The sequence below is a fragment of the Haliaeetus leucocephalus genome, unplaced genomic scaffold (genome assembly GCF_000737465.1).
Source record: "Haliaeetus leucocephalus isolate CR32 unplaced genomic scaffold, Haliaeetus_leucocephalus-4.0 Scaffold795, whole genome shotgun sequence".
In the NCBI taxonomy this organism is placed as follows: domain Eukaryota; kingdom Metazoa; phylum Chordata; class Aves; order Accipitriformes; family Accipitridae; genus Haliaeetus; species Haliaeetus leucocephalus.
Window position 1 is genome coordinate 2,051,191 of NW_010973231.1, and position 23,893 is coordinate 2,075,083.

Sequence of the window (23,893 nt, forward strand, 5' to 3'; positions counted from 1 at the left end):
GCTAGTTATTGTCCCTGCTGCATCGATATTTCTTAAGCACAGTGTAAGTCTTAACCACCTCAGTTTTAAAACTGCATTTCCATTTGCCTCTGACTCTGTAAAATCCTCTCTAAAAAGGAACATTGTCAAATAAATTGGTAAGAGGTAAAATACTGCTGTTGCAGCTGAAAACAGTTCATGCTTTTGATGTTGCATTTAGGCAAAAGCGTAAGTAAGTGGTAAATGATACAAAAGCTGTTGAGAGGAGAAACTTGGTATAAGGTAGAAATGTAACCTTCGATGCTCACTTCAGTCCCTCGCTGATACTTTCGTCAGAGCAAAATGCCGCAGAGCGCTCCCTTGCCAAGGAGCAACTGAAACAACTTCATTTTTGGTTTTTTTGGGGAGGTTTTGGTTTGGGTTTGGTTTTTTTTTTTTTTTTGGAATCACAAGTCCTTATTGCAAAGAGTACTGATGACTGCCACATCTGGTGAATTGGATTAGAATCTAATTAGCATGAAGAGTTTAGGAAACTTCTGTAAAGTTTCAAAAATGGTACGTGAAAGAAAGAAATAGCTTAGCTAAAAATTCAGAGAAGTATTACTGAACTGTTCCTTGGGGATAACTTGAAAGTAGCTTTCCTGCACCTGAAAGATGTAGCACACATGAATGGTAACCTATTTTGTTTGTTAACATTTTCTGTTCGGATAATTCGGTATGTTTAAAGATATCTGTTGTATTTAATTAACCCCTGTAGTTAGAGTCCATCTGGAAATCTAGGCACATACTGTGAAAGATCAATAAAGTGATTTTAGTGTTTGTGAAAGCAATTTTTCTGGCCTAGTTTATGCATTAAAAAGGATAATACACCTGTCCTACATTTGTGAAGTATCTCTGCAAACACAAAAGGACCATCTATTCGGCTTATATACTTTGTTCTCCAACACTGTGTTGTAATGGCATGTTTCCAAGCAAAACCACGCTTTCCCCTCTAATCTCATTCACTTACATGCACATCAACTATTCTGTATAGCAAAGAAAGGTTAAATTCAGGCTGAAATGTGGTCCAAAGGAGAGGTGGAGGCAGAAGCTCCTTCTGTAATGCTTACTGTAGAGGAATAGAAATTCTTTTCACATGTCTCTAAATTTAGGGTTTACACCAGTGCTGAGAAGCAAAGCCTTTTTGAAAAGAAAATGACAAGTTGTGTAGTAGAAATTACAAATATTTTAAGATGGAAATAGCTGCTTTTATGTCTTCCCTCTCTGTTGCAGTTCTGAATATCCACTCAGCTTTAGGTGTGCGATTTCTTTTTTTCATGAGATTGCACAGGGCTTATTTGCACAGCATATTCATAACAGTGCTTCAACTTGTAGGGGTGGAAAGTGGGACCCTCTATGTATTGTTAGTAGGTATTTTGTGTCCTGAGGAAAAATCTCAAACAATGGTTATCAGGATGGACCAGCATGTCTAACACTACATCAGATGATTCAAAACTGTGGGAAAATTACATTTGACCTCTGTAGGGCATCTCACATACTTGGTTGCTACATCTTGCATTAATTGGGGAGGTTGTATGAAGCTCTAAACCCTTTCTCTTTGAAATATTTAGGAGAGAGATGAAATTTTGTCAACACCTGTGGTGATGCTATATTACAGGTATAGCATAGGTAGAAAGGAAAGAGGAGTGTGGCTTTCATGGAGAGAAGGGATTGTATGTTTGTTTGTATGTTTTTAAGCATGCAGGCAGTTGAGTGTTTCTCAAGTTCTTAACGCTTCAGAGGTACATCTCCATGAGGAAGCCCCTCTGTAGCAGGACACAGGGTATTCCACCCCAGTCTGGGATCAGCTTGTGCGGCATGCCTGGGACCATGAAGGATACCTGTGGATCCATCCCATGAAGGATATTCAGTGCTGTGAATGATGGGCTCTGTCCAGGCACCGCACTCCGACTAGGATGGAGTAGGATGCGTAGGATGAAATGTGAAGAAGCACTTCCTTCTCATCTCACCCTGCTCTGCGCCTACTTGAATCGCTCTCCCGATCTTGGTCATGATGTGGCCAGTGGCCCACCTCCAGTATTTGGTGTTCCCAGCTCTCCAGCTTTGGCTTGAAAAGAGTTTTCTATTTTATGGGGCCCTGTTCCTCTGTCCCAGGGCAGCCTTGAGAGCCTAGGATACTTTTTTTCTTTAACGTGTGGGTGTGTGTCTGAACGAGTGCTGGGGCTCTCACATTTAAAGCAGAAATACTAGACTAGCGAATTTCTACCATACCCTGAGAAGACCGAAAATCACCTCTGCCTTAATTTGATACCTTCAGCTAGATTCCCCAAGCCAGGGCAGTGTTTAGAAAGTAGTAAAAATAGTAATGATCCAGGAAGTCAATTTTGTTAGACTGAGTTAAAAAGACAGGAAAGGAGACCTGAGGGACTTGTCCCGCTTCATAGCAAATCAATCTCTGTTTGAGTGCCGGTAGTTTTGGGGTTTGTTTTTTCATGAGATTAATATAGAAGGCCAGAAGCTATTTCTGCCTGCAGGAGCAGGCATAGTATGTCCTTAACGTATTCTGTGGCTTTCTCTTCTCACTGAAAGCTGTAGCATGAAGCATATTCTGAGACAGAACTATGTTGTGCACTTGCACAGAAGAAAATAGCAGTAGGTGGGATACTGGAAAAGTTAATAGCACTTACTCAATGTGGACGTGAGAAGATAGTTCTGTTTCAGCAAGATAGTGACTCATGATGCCAAAATGAATATAATGAGGATGGCTTATTTTAGCTTAGATATCATACATACCTGTTGAGATCTAAGAAAAAGCAAGCGAACCTTTGTTAGGAATACTGTCAGTGTTCAATACCCTGTAGTGATCCAAATTGTAAAAGCCCATCTCATCGCATGAGAATACAGAGTGCTCTTTCTGGGGCTTTTTGAAAGGAAGAGTGGTGCCATTGTTGGTAGGGTGCTGCCCTGTGCCAGAACGCCACAGCGGATGGCAGCATGTGCTGTGTATTCATCGTTGGTCTGAATCCAGTGAATCTGAAGAATAACTGGAATTTGAGAATATTTCCTTGATTGGTAAAGTACTGTGGCAAGGTCCCTTTGGGGCATAAGCAACATGAAAGGCACCTGCTTTACCCTGCTCTGACTTCTTTCACTTCCTTTCTTCTCCATACCCTAACCATCAAGAGCTATTCCACAGGTGAGACTTAATATCTCCTAATCAGTGGAGGGCTTTTTTTCTCAGCCTTCTCTTTTCTTGATCTAAATTCAAAGTTATGATACTATTTTACCTGAAGTTTCTGTTGATAGATCCCATCCCCAAGAAGCTTAAAATCTCATTGCTGAGTTTACTGGACCTTTTTAGTTGGCATTTGTCATACCACCTGTGGTGGGTTGACCCTGGCTGGAGGCCAGGTGCCCACCAAAGCCGCTTTATCACTCTCCTCCTCAACTGGACAGGGGAGAGAAAATACAACGAAAAGCTGATGGGTCGAGATAAGGACAGGGAGAGATCACTCAGTAATTACCATCATGGGCAAAATAGACTCGACTTGGGGAAATTAGTTTCATGTATTACCAATCAAATCAGAGTAGGATACTGAGAAATAAAACCAAACCTGAGAACACCTTCTCCCTAGCCCTCCCTCCTTCCCGCCTCAACGGGGAATGGAGGCTGGGGTCGGTTCCTCACCCCTGGTCTCTGCCGCTCCTTCCTCCTCAGGGGGAGGAGGACTCCGCGCTCGGCCCCTGCTCCGCCGTGGGGTGTCTCCCACGGGAGACAGTCCTCCACCAACTTCTCCAATCTGAGTCCTTCCCCAGGCTGCAGTCCTTCAGGCACAGACTGCTCCAGCGTGGGTCCCCCGCGGGGTCACAAGTCCTGCCAGGAAACCTGCTCCAGCATGGGTTCCTCTCTCCACGGGGCCACAGGTCCTGCCAGGAGCCTGCTCCAGCGCGGGCTTCCCACGGGGTCACAGCCTCCTTCAGGCACCCACCTGCTCTGGTGTGGGGTCCTCCCTGGGCTGCAGGTGGAGATCTGCTCCCCCGTGGACCTCCCTGGGCTGCAGGGGGACAGCCTGCCTCACCATGGTCTTCCCCACGGGCTGCAGGGGAATCTCTGCTCCAGCACCTGGAGCTTCTCCTCCCCCTTCTTCTTCAGTGCTTCTCACAGAAGCTATCCCAGTAGCTCTCCCCGCGACCAAAACCTTGCCACACAAACCCAATGCACAACCGGGTGACCTGCCTAGTGGATGAGGGGAAGGCTGTGGATGTTGTCTGCCTGGACTTTAGCAAGGCCTTTGACACTGTCTCTCATGGCATAGCCCTTGAGAAGCTGGCAGCTCATGGCTTAGACAAGTGTGTTCTTCGCTGGGTAAAATACTTGCTGGATGGATGAGCCCAGAGGGTTGTGGTGAATAGAGTTAAATCCAGTTAGCAGCTGGTCACAAGTGGTGTTCCCCAGGGCTCGGTACTGGGGCCAGTTCCATTTAATATCTTTATCAATGATCTGGATGAGGGGATCGAGTGCACCTTCAGTAAGTTTGCGGATGACACCAAGTTGGGTGGGAGGGTTGCTCTGCTGGAGAGTAGGAAGGGTCTCCAGAGGGATCTGGACAGGCTGGATCAATGGGACGAGGCCAATTGTATGACGTTCAACAAGGCTCAGTGCCGGGTCCTGCACTTGGGTCACAGCAACCCCATGCAAAGCTACAGGCTTGGGCAAGAACGGCTGGAAAGCTGTCCAACAGAAAAGAACCTGGAGGTGTTGGCTGACAGCCGGCTGAAGATGAGCCAGCAGTGTGCCCAGGTGGCCAAGAAGGCCAACGGCATCCTGGCCGGCATCAGAAATCGTGTGGCCAGCAGGAGCGGGGAGATGATTGTTCCCCTGTACTGGGCGCTGGTGAGGCCGCACCTCGAGTCCTGTGTTCAGTTTTGGGCCCTTCACTGCAGGAAAGACATGGAGGTGTTGGAGCATGTCCAGAGAAGGGCAACCGAGCTGGTGAGGGGCCTGGAGCACAAGTCTTATGAGGAGCGGCTGAGGGAACTGGGGCTGTTTAGCCTGGAGCAAAGGAGGCTGAGGGGAGACCTTATCGCTCTCTACAACTACCTGAAAGGAGGTTGTAGCAAGGTGGGTGCTGGTCTCTTCTATCAAGTAACTAGTGATAGGACGAGAGGAAATGGCCTCAAGTTGTGGCAGGGGAGGTTTAGGTTGCATATTAGGAAAAAATTTTTTACTGAGAGGGTTGTCAAACATTGGAATGGGCTGCCCAGGGAAGTGGTTGAGTCACCATCCCTGGAGGTATTCAAAAAGCGCATAGACAAGGCACTTCAGGACATGGATTAGTGGGTGTGGTTGACGGTTGGACTCAATGATCTTAAAGGTCTTTTCCAACCTAAACGATTCTATGATTCTATGATTTGTGACCTATAAGAACTGCATTGGTGCAAGTACATCTGTTTGTAAATGAAGCTGAAATCTGTTTTATTTCATTTTCTGTGCCAAGCTGTCATGGCACTTCATTGAACAACACTTCCAAAGGACTCATCTCAGAAGATGTCCTTACAAAGTGAAGTTCTGCTCATCCTAGTATGAGTAAGAAAACCAATCTCCATTTTGGTCTTTAATTCCTCTGTCTCCTGCCTAGACTGCTTTATTACTCTCATCCATCTGTTAATGACTGAATGAAGGCCTCTGAAAAGCGTCCTAAGTCCTTCCTCCTTTTGCTTTGATGTGAGACCTTTCTGTGGTAACATGTGGAGGTCTCGTCCACTGTTTTGGTACCAAGTTGTGAAGTGCCTCAGAGCATGGTAAAATGCATGTCCAGCCTTTAAAGGTAATTTACAGGTGGTGGTAGAGAAATACTGCCAAATAATGCATACTACTCTCCAACCAGATTTCTTTAGCCCCCTTTGGTCAGAAAGTCGCCACCCAGTCATGTGTGGCCCCAAGTAAAGCAAACACATTGTTAAAGCAAATATGTGGCTATTGGAGACTGTGAAAAAGCTTTCCTGGGGGGAAAGTTGACTTGTTACTGGCTGAGCTGGTGCATCGGGGAGAGTGCGAGTCATTAGCAGACAGACCCTTGGGCTGTAGGCGTTTGATGCTGCAGAGGATGTTTTGGTGAGAAGGGTGTGAGAACATCTGCCAGAGGGAGGAATATGTCTGTGGTTAGACCTCAGTCACTGCTGTGCAGTTGCCGTATGGGCACCATACCGCATCGGCGCCGGGAACTCTCTGGTTCTGGTGGAAGTCAGTAAGTGAAACGCCTCTCCTGCTAGGTCATGTAGATCTGCAAAACCAGTGGGTTGGCATGCTATGGGAGGGAGCACGGTGCTGTGTGGGCTGCTTGGCACGTGGCGGAGTAAAAGCGGATGGTTGAGAGCAAAGTGCTCGTGCACCGCAGAGACTGTTGGGTATCCTGAGCATTGCTGCTAAAGAAATCAAGGAGTGGAGATGGAACCTGATCCTCAGGAAAATTTCCTGAAACAGAACAGAAGAGTCTGAACAAAGCAGACATTTCTCCTACAAGACTCCTTCTGCAGTCTGCATCCTGGGCTTTTCTTCTGAACAGTTTTTATATCCACCTCACTTGCAAGCTGCCTGCCTGGGATCTCATTGGCATTCTGCTTTTCTGCTGTAATCTCATGTTGTTAAGGAGTGTGATTTTTGTTCTTAGCTGTGCCTCATATAGAAGATTACATAAATACCCTGGAAATCTTGGGAGGGGGAAGAAGAAGGAAAAAAAACCCACCAAACCTTTCCTCTGAGAAACATTTTGACCGTGTAATGTTATGTCTTCCTCTCAGAGAAAATTCTGTTTAACATAGGAGGAAGGCAGGCATGCCTCTTTACCAAGAAAGTCACAAACTGGCTTCCTAATGGTCCAGCTGTGCTAATGAGCAATTACAGACCAACACACTGAGCTGAGGTAGATTTGTTCTCCTAGCAGTTGTTGCCCAGAGATGTTTTGATACGGGAGTCTTTTTTTCTCCTTTCCTCCCTGTGTAGCATTCGTGTCATTTCCATCTCCTTCCTCCTGTCCTCCTTTCCCTGGTGAATAGCTATTCACTTTCTAATTTGAAGCCATTTCATAAAGGTTGTACTTTGGAGGTTCATCTCTCCTGTTCATAACCCTCAAGTTAAACCAAAGGATAATCCCAGCAGTGTGTGAGGAGGTTGGTTTGTTTTTCCTTTCAGCGCAGCGGTTTAGTTTCTCATTGAAAACTGGTATTTTCAGCAGTGTGCCCCTGGTACGGGGGAAAATTGAGCTGTGGGTACAGGACCCTTTATATTGGGTTACTGTGAATGTATTTGAGTTCCAAAATCCTCGATGACACGGTCCGTGCGAGTGCTGGGGGCAGCCAGACGAGCTCACTGGGGGATGGACCCGGGGTCTGCGGTTCAGTGGAAACACTGCACAGACACCACATTGCTCTCTGCCACAATGAAAGAGTGGCTTTTTTTTTCTTTTAAAGTCTGAAACATATTGAATAATATATAATTTACTAAAAAGATTTTATTGGTCACGGTTCCATCTTTTCAGAAAGAGTGAAAATTTGTTAAATATGCTTGCAACTCGGGAGAGAGGGGGGGGGGAATAAAACTTCAAACAGCACTGCTAAAAACAGCCTGGGCTGCTTTTGTTTGGACTTTCAAAACACAGCAGCTTAATGCCTCCATTGTACGCAGGGGGAAATATGCTAATTCGAAGCACATTTCCCATCAGAAGCCCTTTCAGTCCTGTCATCGTTGAGATATGAAGGATGATAAAAGCGGGGAGAAGGGGGAGGCCCGTATTATGGGAGCGCGGCTGCTGCTTATTGTGCGCAGGGAGCGGGGCTGAATAGAGCTGACGAGCCCGGTCACCCGTGAAGCCCCGTGGCCCCGGGGCCACGCAGGTTCCCATGGGTGCCGGCCCCACCGGGACCCCCTGCCACTGCCGCCGGGGCAGGGGTCTTCGGGGGCTCCCCTCGCGGCGGCCAGGACGAGAGCGGAGGGGCTGCCGTCACCCGTCCTGCAGCCCTGTAGCCCGGTATTTCCTTCTGGGGAACGCGGACAGCTACTTTCTGTTGACTTTAAGTGCAGTTTAAGCTGAAATAACTGATTTTTCTTTTTCTGACAAGGCCTCCGACGCTTCCTTTCTAAGTTGCTGGTGCTTGCAGGGCAGCGGTGCTCGCTGGCTGCGCGGCGCTGAGCTCCCTCAGTAAAGAGGCGAATTCAGCTCAGCAAATGGGTGCTGCCGCAGTCGGGCTGGTCTTGTTCTTCACAGTTACGAAACAGGAGGGAATCTGCGAAATGCTACTTCATCTGTTACCACTCATTTATATGATTATATTTTAGGTTGAAATAAATACATTCATAAGTGTTTGGTACGCGTGAACAATCTGTAAGCGCTATTCTTTAAATGCTGCATGACATATATAAAAACCTAGGGGTCTGGTTTTTTCTTCTCTTTCTTAAAGTCCCGAAAAGATCCTTAAATGGCGGATTTTGTCTCAGGAGTCTGACCCTGTTGGTCTGGAGCTGGGGAGGTGCTTGGTTTGCCCAGGAGGACTACATTTTCTGTTTTCTTTTTAACAGGTGCTAGTACTGTTTTATTGTAGAGTATTTGGAATTAAATGAACTCGAGGTTCTGATAATGTTGCTATGATATTTGCTTGGAAACTGTTTGAAATGGCAATGAGAATTTAGATGTAGTTGTTTGTTTGGCTCTGTAAACCTGCAGTGTAGTAATGGCAAATTAAACTAGGAAAATGGGCTTTTGATTGCATTTGCAATCTGGTGATGTTCTGTCTGCGATAGAAGTATGTGCTATGCTCAAACACACAATTAGTTTAAATATTTCTGAGGACCATAGCTGGAATTAAGTGCTTGGAAATACTTTTAAAGCTGTGGTTGGTCTTCAGTTTCTTCCCTGTACTAATAAACTTGTGAACAGGCAAATCAGGCTGGCTGATTTTGGCTGGGCGTGAGAAGCTGTGATCTTTTTCTGCAACCCGTGGGCAAGTCTCTGATCTGCAATGAGAGGACCTCTATCACATGTCGAGCAACATGCTTTCGGTCACCTCCAGGACGGCGAGCACACGCTTGACGTAGTACAGGTTTTTTTGATACAGAGACACAGTTCCTGTGTGGACCAAAAAACAAACCTTAGCCAGAGGCTTGGATGTTGTTTTTGCCTTGTGCTTTTCTCCATTGTTTTGTTGTTGGGGGTTTTTTTTCCCAATATATCCATTCCTTCTCCCTTTTCCTGGTTCCTTAGCTCCTTTCTTTTTCTCTCCAAATGGTGCAGGAGGGTGGAGCAGATGATCGTACTTCAGGAATTGGTAGTGGTGATACATATACAAGATGTGTCTGTAGTACCACTGAGAGCAGAAATGCCCAGTGCCATTTTGAATAATGAATGTGAGGGTCTCCAGAGCAAACACATAATGATAATGCTTAGTGTTTACACTTGGGAAGCACCGAGTGCAAGAGAGATGGTTACAAATGTGCTGAAACCCAGAGAGCAGAAATAAAATGGGATGGGAATGGTACAAGGAACAGATGAAGAAGCAGTAGATGCAAAATTAATTTTAGTCTGACTCATGACAAAGTGCAGAAATGATGCCTTTCAGCCATTTAAAACAAGTGAACGTCATGTTTGGAAAGAAACAGAGAAATGGGGATGTAACTAGGCAGCGTCAGGGTGGGATTGCTCAAAAGAGAGTCTGGATTCTGGGTGGTTTTCAGGCAGCGGGACCGGAGGCCGTTTGGGAGGCCGGGATCCTGCTCCTGGAGAAGCTGCTGCTCCTGCATGGACTGCGGCGGGGGCCTGGCCGTTGTGCAAACCCTCCTTTGTGCCGAGCCTCAAAACCTGCCGGGCGGCAGAATGGCTCTTCCCGCGAAAAGACTGAAAGGCTCCAAGCTCGAGACACTTAAAAAATTAGGCGAGACAAAGTGTTGGAAATGTATACTCTAGGGAATAATCCTGTCCTGGCAAGGGATTTTACTTGACAGCCTATCTGGGAATCTAGGCTGAAAGCCACTACTTTGTCCTTAACTCACCCTATAGCGCTTTTGTCTTGGAGCTCGCTTTGTATGCAGGATCACCCACTGCTGAGGTTCGGCAAAAATCGAGGCGTGACATGATCCAGACGGAGCTCCAACCGTGCTTGTTGTTGGCAGGTTAAGTCATTCCCTCTTTATAAGGTAGAGGGTGTTGGTTTTTTTTTTTTTTTAATTGCGCTGAACTCTCCAAGTGCACACTTAACTTTTTATGGGCGCAAGTGAAAGACCTGTTAAACACTTCAGCGGCCGTTGTTTGTTGTCCACCGGCGGCGTTCTCAAAGGCATTGTAAAGCGCAGAAAGAACCGCTACTTTATACATGACCGGGATCCCAATTGATGCAGCTAGAAAGGGGGGATTGGAAAAGCTAGGCCGGTCGAAGTTGCCTGGCACATATTTAGCCGATGAGTTAATTGGATACTCTCAAAGTGGAACTTGTTAATGTCCTGCCGCTTTCCTAATGAGGATATCTGCTCTTGCAAAGAATACAATGATTAATTGGGGACCCTTTCGTTAGTGTCTTAACTGAGGATTTCATGACTAGTGTCTTGTGTGTGAACAGAAACTATATTTGCAATTCAACAGGCGGTCCAGGGCTGCATGACAGAACCTGTCCAGGATCTTTCCCAAAGTACAGTTTAATTACACTGGAATGGGAATTTTCAGTATCGGGGAAACAGCTACCAAAATGGTGACTTACAGGGTGCTGAAACTTTAAACAATTAATTTCAGTACCTTGTACCAATCATTATTTTGATGGTTTCTTTTACGTCAACATTTTGACTGCTGAATTACATGGGCTTTTCAAAACATTGACACACAACTGCCCAGTAATCTATGAGTGGGTCTTGGAGCGACATACGGCTGAGCCTAGCGTCGGTGGGGCCAGCCTTTCAACCCACCATACTGAGGTGGGCGGATGATGGTGCCTAAGAAATGGTGCTCTCGCTGCGTGGATTAGCTCTGCCACAAACTCCAGTCTGACACTGGGTAACTTGGTTTTCGGCCCTGAAATCTTGAGCTGGAGGAGGCTGTAGCACTGCGATGGTGCTTAGTTGTGCATTCGCTATCAAACTTAATACCTGTTGTGTGACTCTCTACACTAGTTTGCATTCCTTGTTGTGGTTCTGATGATGCCAATAAAGTTTTCTGCTCCATAAAAATATGTATATAATCATATGCATATGTTTTCTTTATGTATATATGTATACACACACATATCTCTACTTATGATTTATGCATGGAATCCCTCATGAAATTCAGGACGAGTCTTCATCCCTGTCTCTCCCCATGCCACTCCACTGTGGGGTACTTTTTTATAATGAGTGCCCCTGGTTTCTTTTTGGAGAGCTGTAGGGTTTTGTACTTCTTTATATTTCCCTGCTTTTTTCCATGCTTTGTGAAAAGACTGGACTGAGGCCAAGACTGAAGAACAAAACGAGCACTGAATAGATGAGAGATTGTAGGTGGGATGCTGAAGTCTATGCGAAGAGTGGGAGGGCAATTTTGAAAATCAGAACTGGATGTAAAGTTAACACAGGATTGTCTGATTAAATCTGACTTTGTGGAGCAGAAGAATAAGTTTGTGTCAAGGCTGAACTCAGTGAAGTTTAGATTTATTTATAGATAGATAGAGAAAAAAAATTCAACAGGTAGCCTCCCAATATCAATCCTGTCTCAAACTCTCATGTGTTTTGAGACTAAGCAGCTGTATTAGCAGGAGTGTATTATAATGATACCTTTGCTGCCTTCTGAAACTCTGGCAGGAATAGCTCTTCTACAGGTACAAGAGGCACTTCTACTTACCTGCGAGGAAGTTCGACATAAATATCTAGGATGCTATTTCAGTATGTCCAACTATTTAGGAACTTTTGTTAGTCTTCTGAGATGGCAGTAGGCTTTGGCAACAATATTGGAGAAGAGGGTTCATAGCAAAAGCTAAGTAGGTTGGCTTGTCTTCAAGGCGCAGAATTAAGGGAATGAAGACAAAAGAGCTGAGCATATCGTCTTCCTGCTGTACTGCCTAGTTTTAAATTTAAAGTATTTGAAACTTGCCATGCATTACACTTGTAGGAAACTATACATGTTGCCATAAAGTTGTTGAGCTGGAGTAGAAGCTGAAGACGACAGTCAGGGCTGGTGCTCTAAAATGTCGCTTGCTGAATGAAAGCTACTTCTGGGGCAGATGCTAGGATGTCTTTTCTTTTGTTTCCTATATTTCCATGCTTTCAGCTGTAGTATAAATGGGCTCCATACTGTCAGCATGTTTCTTTCTGGCTTGCCAAGAGTGTGGTGCTTACTCCAGGCAACCTCACAGGAGGAGGGTGCAGGAGGTGATGTTGCTTCCAGCTCAGTTTCAAATGTAGCCTATTTTGTTTTCATTTTTATTGCTTTTCCTCAAAAGTCCTTGGTGTGCTTGAGGTTGCCGTGTTCTGTCTGTCAGGGTTCTGAATTATTTCCCCCAGTCTGTTTTTTAAATACAAGTTTCTTACACCCAGGAAAACCTTACTAAAGCCATTAGTTAGGATAAAGAAATAATAGCATTTTTTTTAATTACTTCTGTGCTGTTGACTGCCTTTCATAAGCAGAAATGGACCTCCCAGCTGCTTAAGTACATCACCAACTTTTGCTTTCATTTTGATTTTGATTATAGCTTTTCAGGCTCTTTTCTTTGGTAGCTTTCACATCTCTGACGTTTGAGTCGTCTTTGAGACTAGGACTTGATGAGACTTAGCTACTGGAAAAGCCGTACAGAACCATCTATTCACTCTTTAAGGGATTTTTTTTTTTTTTTTTCCCTTTATGTTCCAAATAAAGGTTAGCCATCCACGTATGTTCTGGATTTAGCCTGTTTATTGCCTTTGATTCTCACCAGTGACTGTTACTGCAGTGGACTAAAGCAGTGGTCCAGCTGGAAGCTCGCAGGCTGGCCAGAGAAGTGTATGAAACCCGACAACGGAGCGACATCTATTTTGTCTGCCTGCTTGCTGCCAGGCATTTAGATCGGCAGCAGTTATTGCCATCTTCTTGTGGCTTTACTAAGGGGGTCACAGGACTGGCACCTTCACACTCTTAAGGTCTGCTCACCCTCTTGGACTTACCTGCATCAGTTAACTCGGTGATTTTCTTTCGCTGCGAAGATAACCACTGTCCACGCTTAAGCCTTTAGTTTTGCCATTTCTACAGAAATCCAACACTGAGATCCCGAAGTGCAGTGCAGACTCATGGTTTTTAGTATTTTATGCGGTATTTTCTACTGTGGTAAAAGTGCAGGGTTTTTCTACTGTTATTTGTTCATTAATTTGGATTTAATTTTCCTAGTAATTTAGTATGTCTGAAAGAACAGGCCCCCCATTTTTTTTTTTTTTTTTTAAAGTACTTGCCAGGTATATGACTGATGCACAACTAAAAGCTTGTTGTCATGCTTTGATTTTATCCACATGGAAAATTTGCCTGCTTTTGCATAAGCATTCAGATTGGGTTTTATACTCAAGTCTTAGGTAACTGGTCTAAAGCTGGTCTGAACAAAAGCAATTATGTTGAGACACACACCAAGTGACTGCATGTTTGTTTGTTCTTTCTCTTGAATATTTTTGCATATATCCTTAAAAAAAAAAAGTATCCTACAAGTTGTCTTTAAAATTAGTTGTTTGGAATACATGTCAGTTTTGTTTGAGGGACAGTGTCTGTATTTTAACTTCTGAGTCTTGGATCTCATAGGCTAATCTCAAATTGCGCTGGAAGTATGTGAGAACACTCTTTATTACAGCTCTGTGAAGCCTTTGTAGAAGTGGCAAGTGTGTATTCATCTCCTGAAAGCTTGTGAAGAATTTGCTGTAGGTTATGATAGAGCTCCTCAGCCTTCAGGAATGTAAACTAGATTCAGTGACATTAAAGATAGATGTTCAAAAGGAATTGGCACACGAACAGAGTTGGGTTTTTAATACCTTTTTTAACTTGTGCGATTGTGCTATTTTACTTGACTGAGCAAAATGATTAAATGTTTTTTGAAAACCTAGATAAAATAGATTAAAACCTTTTTTTTAAAAACTATTTTGCAGCAAATGTGTCTTAGTCTGCAGTGTCTTCACATACTTTGCTCCACTGCTATTCATCTTGAGGTTTGGCTGTAGACTCAGAGCTGTGCTTTAGCAGCAGAAGCCCTTACTGCTCAGCCCCCCTCCTCATTTTCATTTTGGTCTACAGATAAAATGCTGGGCTGAACTCCTGAAATGTAACTAGCCACCTTCCCTGGTTGCTGGTTATCTAGATCAGCCTGGTCTGTACAGAAGGTTTTGCTGAGTATCAGTCTTCAAAGAATCTTTTGTAATTTCTGCCTTTGTGGCTTTGTCTTTTGCCGTGTTGTCATAGGCATAGGCTTGATGTCTCCCAGTCTCATCACGTATTATGAAAAGGATGTATCTGATTAAGGGAGAGAGCATTGGATGAGACAATTTGCTGGCTGAGATTAATGCTCAAAGCACAAGATCAGCACCCATGTTAGCACTGGAGGAAAAGCATATAGTTTTTCTGCCGTGTTTATCAATGATGGGACAGAGTTTTGAAGATGAAGAAATTACTTAAGATAAGTGCTTAAACCCTATCATATATTATATCAATCTGGAACGCAGTAAGAAGGGGGGAGGGGAGAACTTTACACTCATGCATCACTTGAAGCTTTTAGAGGATGATTTAGTAGGGTAGAATTAATGCTTTTGAATAGTTGGGATTGATGGCTTCTGAAGTCTTCACTTCAAGCTCTTGTGGAGTTGATTCTGATATTGTGCCCTGACTTTTTTGTTGCTTGTTTGGGGAAGGGGTTGTCCTGGGAGAAAGTAGGGGAATAGTCTCCGAGCCTGTTAGTTTTGTGTTTGTAAAACATCTGCTCTGAAGTCCTGAGCCTGCCTAACAAAATCTGCTTGCCAGCAGGAAAGCGTGCAGCTGTTTGGAGGAGCAGGCCTCCCTGATGCAGAGTGGGGGGCTTCGTTAGTGGGTTTCCTCCGGCGACAGTCTGTAACCAGCCTTGCACCTGGGTTGAGGTATCAGCTGGACCTGTTGATTTGATTACCTTCAGGAACCCAGCCCATTGCCTCCTCTTGGTTCCTGAGGATACTTCATCTCCTCTACAGATTAACTTCATCCTGCTTATAAAAAGGTCTGCTGAGGTGGGAGCTTCAACTGCGGACTTTTCCTGGACTCCAAGAAAGCTTTTTAGGGAAATGCTTGACCTCAAGTTTTGATACTATGATATGAAATCTTAGGATAAGTCCAAGACCTCTTGGCAGCTGGGCTGAAGCATGTGTCTGAGCAGTAATGCCAAAGCAAAGCAACAGTGGTGGCGACCGTGGTGAGAGAAGAGGATTTGTGCTCCGATTTCTTGCAAGAGAAGGGAACTTTCTCTAAAGGTTGGGTCTGAGGGTTTTTGTGCTTTTCACTAGGCATCTATAGAAATAAAAATGCACAGTAAAATTGTGGGTGTAGTAACTTTAACCAGAAGAGACTGAACTGCAGCTACAAATCTTTGGACTGCTTCCCTCTTCCCACTCTCCCGGTTGAATCTGTTATATGGAACATGCAGCGTGTAGGTTTTAACATCCCCAGCGTTTGCTGAATCTGCTAGGAGTCTTTGCAGCCTGCAGAATCGGCTGCGGCGGCTGGACCAGCGAAGCCTGCCAGACCACAAAGGCCGTTCCTCCATGGTTGCTCCATCATCCTACGCACAAAAAGGGGTGCCTTTGGGCATGTCTGCCCTGTGCAGTCTGGCGTACTGCGAGGCCATTCAGACAAGGAAAGTGATAGGCAAGGTTAATTAGCCTCAGAACAGTACAGCCTGAAATATGTCAGTTATCTTGGGGTTTGGAAGGTGAATAATACCCCTATGTGGTGAGCACGGGGCTGCTCAGAGCAGCCTGGGGACACTTAAAGTCACCTCACGCAGTGCAACATAGACATGTCCTGGTTTTGTTGCTCCCAGAGCCACGTTAGTACAGCTTGTTAGATCGTGCTGCAGTCCGCCTGGATTTAGGGGAATGATCAAACATGTGCTTAACAGCAGCTCTGCACTCGCTTCTAAGCGTGGCTTTAGGTCTCCAACGGCAGACAGCCTTTTAAAACCCAAGTTGTGTTTTCTTAAACATCTTATCCTTTGAAGTATTGCATGTGCATTTTAGGTCACTTGAGCTTGCTTGGATTTTTTTGTGCATTTTTTTCCATTGCAGTTGCCAGTCAGAGAAAGAATTTAAATTTTCCACGGACGTATACATATGCCCACTTTTGCTTTTATGCTTCTCTCGCGCAGTCTTTTGCCGTGGGTGAGCGGAACTTAGTCGGCAAAGAAAGCAAACATCGCCCCCCGCCCCTTGAAAGAGCAGAGGGCATGTGGAATAAATCAAAATGCGAAGCATAATAACAAGATCCCATGGGAAAGGCAGCCTTGCGATTGTGTGCCGGCGTGCACTCCCCTTAGAGACGGCGGCCGGGGGGCTCGCCCCACGGCGGCCGGGGGGGCTCCTTTCTTTCTCGCCCGCGTCTCCCCTCCCGATGTCGCCAATCCATTCACCGCCGAGAGAATTGATTAACGTTCGTCGGGAGCCTTGGGAGACGGGAGGGAAAAAGAGGGGGAGAGCGGAGGGCGAGGGGAAGGGGGCGCGAGCTGGTGATGGCGGTCCCCACGACGCGGCGAGCCGGGGCACGGTCGGGCGCAGGATGGCAATTTTATAGCTGGGGACCGCGGTGACGTATGGCTGAGCGCTCGCTGGCACGGCTCCTCGTGGACCAGTCAGCGGAGCGAAATTGAAGCTGACAAGACTTTTCTGGCATTTTGGAAAGGACTGTAATCTACTGTAGGGGAGAACAGAGCCACTCAATCACCGCCGCCGTAAATAGGAGACGGAAGGGAGTGAGAAAGGAGGCGAAGAGAAAAAGTGCTTGCTGGGGGGGAGGGGGGGGGCGGCATTTTTGGTGGATGGTATGAAGCCAGCCATGGAAACTGCAGCGGAGGAAAACGCAGAACAAAGCCAAGAGAAAAAAGGTACCCAGGGGTCTAACAATAGCCTGTTTAAATCTTTTCATTCAGGGGGCTTAAAGAGGTTTAGGCCAGTTTTGTCACTTTTTCGAATGGCTCTTAAACAATCATTACTGCATCTTCGGGCTTTCAGCCGTCCTTTCCTGCATGGCTTGACAACAAATTAATAGAGCAACAATCTTTCTGTCTGCGTCTGTATTTGCTCTGAATCTGTCCTAACCCTGCCCAAAATTATGTTTGCGAAAGAAGTCTTGTAATTGCTGCGTCTTTGACGGATTTTGGAAAATTTGGTTTACAGAGGTAGTGTGTGCCTGTGTGTTTGCATGTCATTTTCAGAGCCGTAATCTGTTGTTTTCATCGAGACTAGCCATGTAGCAAGGCTTTGCAATGCAGTGTGGGAGACCTAGGTTATAATAACATATAATAGATTATAATACCACACAACCTTCGTGTATTTAGCTTGATACCAAATGCTACTCTTATTTTTAAATTCCTTTTCCTTTTCTATGGTGTTGTCTGGCAAATTTTGCTTTTGTAGACATCTGCCTGTGCTATGATAATGGGGAATAGTGCAATGAGTTTCACAACATTAGATTTCAGGATGTGTTAATCACCAAGAATTGCTGCTTTTTGGAGAGAACAATTCCATGGTAGTGGTTCTGCAGTAGGGAGACAGCAGCACAGAAGGAGAGGTGCTTCATCCATCCCAGCCTTACAGGTGATTTATTTGGTCCGGAGTGCTGAACTTCAGAGGGTAAACTGAACTAGCAAAGGATGTTTTTTTTCTGCATCACACAATTTGTGCCAAATAAATGTCCCTCTTCAGTGTAGCAGACTACTGTACTAATCATAGCAAGATCTTTTTGCTAAATGATACAGCAGTAATAAAACTATTACAATTTCCACTGCCCTTTTACATAAGTCATATTATACTTTTGAACCTGTTGTGTGTCATTTATAACCAATCTGAGTATCTCACAGGCATAAGCAGCTGATACACAACTAATACATTTCCCCAAGTAGAATTGGTTTCATTTATTGTTAAACAGTTCAGATATGAATGTAATGATAAACGCCAGTACTGTCCAATACCAGATTTTGTTTTCCTACTTTGAATCTGATTCCTCCTACACACTTTGTATAATTCAAACCTAGCTTCAGTTTCAAGTAAATGAAATTTGTCAGGTGATTAGACATAGTACTACATAATCCCTTAGGGATTTCACAGAAGGAGGTCCACTGATGAGAGATTAAACTCTGAAAGCCATTAGTGTATGTGGACAATAACCCACCTCACTGCAGATTTTGAGTAATTAATGTACAAAATGCCCTAAATACCTTGACTGTAAAACCACCTTGAACTCGTAGATCATTCTTCAAAAATTACAGCAATTTTTTCTTCTGACTGATGAGTTTCTTTTAAACTGATAGAACTCATGTACCATAAACACCAAAGAAAGTTATCTGTATGCATTAGCAGCTGTGCAAAACGAAATGTGTTGCTGAGTGTGTTTATGATGAGTTTATGGTTTCCCTTTTATTTTGGCAAGGATGAAAGCACAACATGTAGAACAGTAAATCTGTTACTAAGTCAAGGTGGTCGATCTGTTGCTTTCATAGGATGCAAGCAGGGGAACTTCTATCTTAATTTTACCACCCTTTCCTAGTTTTTCTGTGGTAATTTTATACTGTGGATCTGTTACATAGGTATGTGTATGTAACACTTCAAGGCTTTGTTCTTGCCAGTTTCCTAATTTCTGAAAGCAACACATGGTCTCTCACATTATGCTCTTTATTTCTATTCACTTAAATTCCCAATATGTTTCACAGCAAATTAAAATGCAGAAAGCTGAAGCAGCCCTACTCCTAGTTTCAATAGCGAAATAAATAGCCCAAATCCCCCTGCAAAGTTACTGCCATGAAGCGGTGATTCGGTTTTGGGGGACAGATTTTCCAAAGTGCTAAGACTGTTGAGCCTAGTCGGGTTTTTAGATGGGCTCAGCAGGCATCAGGTACCTCTGAAATGGCAGGATTTTTCAAAAGGGCTCTTTCACCAGCAGTTCTCATGGAGGAAAATGAGCTTTTTCTCTGTGTGAAGAACTTCGAGGAAAATGCCGCTGCTTCATTTTGGGGTACAAAACAGAAGCTGACCCCTTTAAAAATGTGTCCGTTTACTGTCTGGACCGGATCTCTTGCTTGCTGTGCCTTACATGCTTGCCAGGCTTGCAACATTTGCTTCTTCCTCTAAGATCCCACCTGGACTTAGTGTAGTGGGCGTCCTTGGTGAGATGCCCTAGACCCAGTGATTGCAAGGCAACTGCCACAGCTTGAAGCAGTCGAAGTGTTATCACAAAGCCTTTTAACTCTTCCTCCCAGAAATGAATTGCAAACTCTAAGGAGATAAAACGACATCTGAAGGAGTTTGGGGGATGTCGCTATTGCTAAGACTGAGCAAGAGAAGATCCTGAGCATTTCACTTTGGGTATTCAGGTTCACACACAGTATGCTTTGCACTGCTGAGTTCTGGGGAAAGTATCTGCATTTAAATAATAGCAAATCATACTTTTAAGCTAAGAGGGTTTTTCCCTTTACCAGAATTTCAAACTACAGGTTTCTGGGTTGTGTTTTTGAATGCAAGGACCTCCTCAAGGATGTACTGTAATTGTATAGAATAAATACTTGGAGGAAGTTGAGTTGGGACTACATGCTGCCTATATACAGGGCTCCCTGTACTCGGGAGAATGCTGGAGAGCAATACTGCTCAAGCACTTGGAATGAGCAACGAGATCTATTTTCAGTTCGAGCACTTAATACAGTCAGATCTGAACAGTGGTGTCACATAGGTACTGGTTTATGTTTCCCATCCCTGTGGCAAATGTGGATGGCCAGCTATTTTGGATTGCAGCATAGCTGAGACAATTTAAGCAAGCTAATGTGCTTTATGAATAATTACTGATTGATAAATGAAAATCATTGAACTTAGATTTTTAAAGTTTGCTAAATTGTATATGAATTCCAGTTTTATATTTTCGTAATTACTTTCATGAATCCCCTGCCTGATTCAGGCAGTGATATTACCCAGCTGATGGATTCAGTGTTTATCAGACATTTGTTTCTCTGCACCCAGATGAGTGGCTGCTGCCCCAGTTTTTTTAATTGGAAATGGAACAACACCCATGTTGATGCAGATAAGAAATAAGTCAGCTTTATACTGCGTATCAGGAGCCCTTATCAGAGGAGAACACCATGAGCGAGCCGAAGCAAAATGTTTAACAGATACTTTACAGGGCTGCAGGACAGATTGGATGCATTTTAAAGATGAAGGTTTACAAATTGTTACAAATGACAGGGTTTATCTTGCAGCCATTAAATTAAATCAAAATGTGAGGACTGGGCAGGCAGATTTACTGAGGTGGAATAAATAAGAAAAACGAAATGCCGTTTTGCATCAGCAGTGAAGGATATAGATCCTGATATACATTAACAGAGACAAGAAGTTTCCCTCTTAATTTAACTATGAGAAATACTACCAAGTTGCAAAATTCAAAAGACAAAGTAAAACCCAACTGTGGATGACCATGGTGAATTCACCAGTTACACATGGGAGGATGGAAGGAAGACCATTACACTAGGATATAGGTTCCTTGTATGAATGCATACGATGTTCAAATTGTATATGCTGTGCTGAGGAATAATGAAAGCCAGCCTGACCAGTTGTACCAAAGGTTCCTTTTAATTGGCTCTTCCCTACTAATGAGCTCTCAATGAAAGAAAACCTCGTGCTCAGGAGTGGTTGTGAGCTTTATTATTTTTATCATATATGAAGCAAACTTTCCACTTTTAAACTTTAAATAGACAAATATATGCTGTTCAAAAATACAAAGAAAATACTTCTCAAGACAACTGTACAACTGTGTGCGGTAGTGTAAGTGAAGCTGCTAAAATGCAGCGTAAGAAAGGAGTGAATTAATGAGCAGTTTATTTCACTTTTAGTGAAGTTCTTTTTACACAGTGAGCTTATGACATTTTGATGCATCACAGATAGATGTATTTTTCGTTACAGCAAATTGAAAAAAATTACTTTTTTTATATACGTGTTACAGTTATTAATCAAAATGTACCCCCTTAATGTTAGGCTCTCACAGTGATATCCGAGCTGTCAAGCCGTTTAAAGATTTTTAGTATGCTGCATATTTTTTTCCGTTTCAAGCAGTTTATTGGTGTTTTAGATCCCCTGAAAACAGCAACTGCTTTAAGTATAAGTCCCTGAAGAATACGACTGTAGAAAGAGAGGTCCAGCCCAGGGAGAATCTGGGACACGCGATATTCTGGGGATAATAATTTGGCAGGCTTAGTGATTTAGGTTTTAATGAATAGGATTTGGTTTCTAAATAGGAGGGGGTTGAAAAACACTCAGCGAACGTACTCATACTGGTCTGAATGACCTCATGAAAACAGAAAACCTAGACATATGTGCCACTGGATGCGGTGGGGGGCAGCCCAGATGGCACTGCATGTACACAATGGACTCCGCAGTGGGAGCAAAGGGGCTAAAGAGGGGAGCGAGGAGGGCTGGGGAAGTCCCCTTTGGTTTCTCTGACCCTTCCCCATTTTCTGGCCAGCCTTGCTCCTAATGCAGTATTCATCGCCAGATCATAAATGACCAAAGGACAACCCTCTCTTTGCTCCCGCTTCGTCAGCTGCGACAGATGAACGTCCTAACTGCTTGTTTCCTCTAAAACCATACGCTAAAGGCAGCAAGCATGAGGGTGTTGGGCACTGGGGATTTTATTACAGGTGTGCAAGACGATTCGTCCCAATAACTATTGAACCCCACGGTCGCCATCGGTGTGCCCGCGTGGCGTGACGTGAAGACGTCGGTTCTGTAGCTGGCACGTCTGTGCAGGGTCGAGCACAACCTGCTTCAGCCTCCAGATGCGTGAGCTGGGCTGTGCATGGAGGGTGTTGCAACCTAGACCTGGGAATGCAATTAGTGTAGTTAGTTCCTCAAAAAGCAAAAGGTAAATAAGTAATTTAAAGCTGTTTCCTTTCCTAAGTACCCAGGGTACAGAGTTAAACTCTAATTCATACGTACTGTGTGCAGGAGCTGTTATGCCACTGAAGCCTGCGGGGTTTTTGTCCTGGTGAAGATTTTGCATGAGTGGGCCTGGGTGGGTCCCAGCGAAATCACCAGAAGATGCTCTTCGACTTCAGATGTCATGCCAGGCGTGCAGTAAGGGCTCCCAAACAGCCATTGCTAAGTGGCTCTTCGCAGAGCAGTGGAAAAACTGAGATCCCTTATGGAGTTTGAACCGGCTCCTAAAGAGGGGAGCCCTGTTACTGCAAAACCAGAAACTGCTAATTAAAAAAACCCAACTTCATAGAATATTTTCACTTACAGAAATGATGCTACAAAGTTTACGTGCTGTCTTCATGTTTCAGGGTTTGACGTTGGTCCCACAGCAGAGAGCGGTGACTTCACCGGTGCCCCCCCAGCTAAGGGAGAAAGCCAACTGCCTGCGCTGCTGCTCTGAGCAAGTGGTTTCCTAGCCACTGCAGGAGAAATCTCAAATTGTGGGTTCAGGCCTGGTAGGATAAAATCCTTTTGGTGTCAAGGATTTGGTCTAGATGCTGCAGTGCAAATGAAGACTCTTTTTCTTCCTGGAAGTCTTTGCAGCTGGTTGTTTTTTAATTTATTTATTTTTAAATCTGAATCTGTTACCGATGTCCAGTAAGTAGCTTCAAAAAAGCAGGGAGCAGAGTTGGGATGGAGGGGGGAGACAGTATGCAGAACTAGCAAGGAATTCTGTTGTTTTCCATTTTGTATCCTGTTCAATTATTATGGCGTTCCTTGTGATCTCATAAACAGGATTGTTCCTGTGTAAGCAAAAGGAGATGATACCATCCCAAATGTGCACAGTCATTTTGGAACAATACTTTCAACACATTTTGAATTTGGTTATGCTCATGAGAAGTGGAATTTGCCTTTCCTAAAAGAAAGGGTAAAGCATACAAAACAGAATAATGTCTTTTAGGAAAAATATACTACCTGATACCTGCTTGCTGGTTGGTGCGTGAGTAGCAGAGAGGGGAGAAGTACCAAGCCACAAGTATCCTTTAGGGAGCCATTGATACTAAGTTTGCATCCCGAACCCAAAAGACTGTTTTAGTATTGGAATTCATTTGCTGGTGTAGGAGACGAACAAATTATTGTTTCAAATCTCTACATCCAACATTTAGATTTGAGGCCAAGGTTTTTTCTCTTCTTGACGTATGTAAATGTGGCTGTGCCAGACTCCTCATTGCACCAGCAGCAAAACCATAAGAGAGGGACCAGGTCGAGGACCTTCCTAGCCCCTCACAGACCAGAAATTTATGGCATTCCTACTCCCCCTGCCCCCCAAAATTCATCTCTGACCAAGTCTACAGCAGATGGGTTTTCAGCACTGTAACCTTCACTTCCTCCACCTGGCGAAATGCTGCTGAGTTGGATTTATTTTGGCTGGAGATGACGATTACTTTTTTTGTCTGTCTACCTTTCTCTGACAGCCTAACAAAGCCATAGCAGTACCGAGGGAGGGCACGTAGGTTCAAAAGTAGTTTGATGTTTTGCCATTGGCCTCTTTCAGGGAGCTTGGAAGCCTGTGCTGATGAGTGTGCAATGAGTGTGCGAGTGGATCAAGTGTGTTACAGCACGTGGGGTCTCACTGCTGAGCTTCGTCAGTCCTCTGAAAAGATTAGGAGAAGGATAACTGCTCTCCTTCGTTGTACACTTGGGACAAGTCTGTTTCAACATACATGAGCCTATGTGCATTAAAGCCCATGAATTTTTTTGTTGTTTTTTATG

At 44.3% G+C, this 23,893-nt stretch overlaps 1 protein-coding gene across 3 annotated transcripts in view; it reads left to right on the forward strand.

Annotated features, from left to right (window-relative positions):
- The first annotated feature begins 16,991 nt into the window (after window positions 1-16,991).
- The window catches only part of GPM6B (glycoprotein M6B), a 32,239-nt gene continuing 25,337 nt past the window's right edge, over window positions 16,992-23,893 (forward strand). For all 3 annotated transcript variants that reach the window (XM_010581548.1, XM_010581549.1, XM_010581550.1), the window contains exon 1: window positions 16,992-17,052. In XM_010581548.1, the coding sequence (XP_010579850.1) occupies window positions 16,992-17,052 (61 nt within the window). The remainder of the gene's footprint in view (window positions 17,053-23,893) is intronic.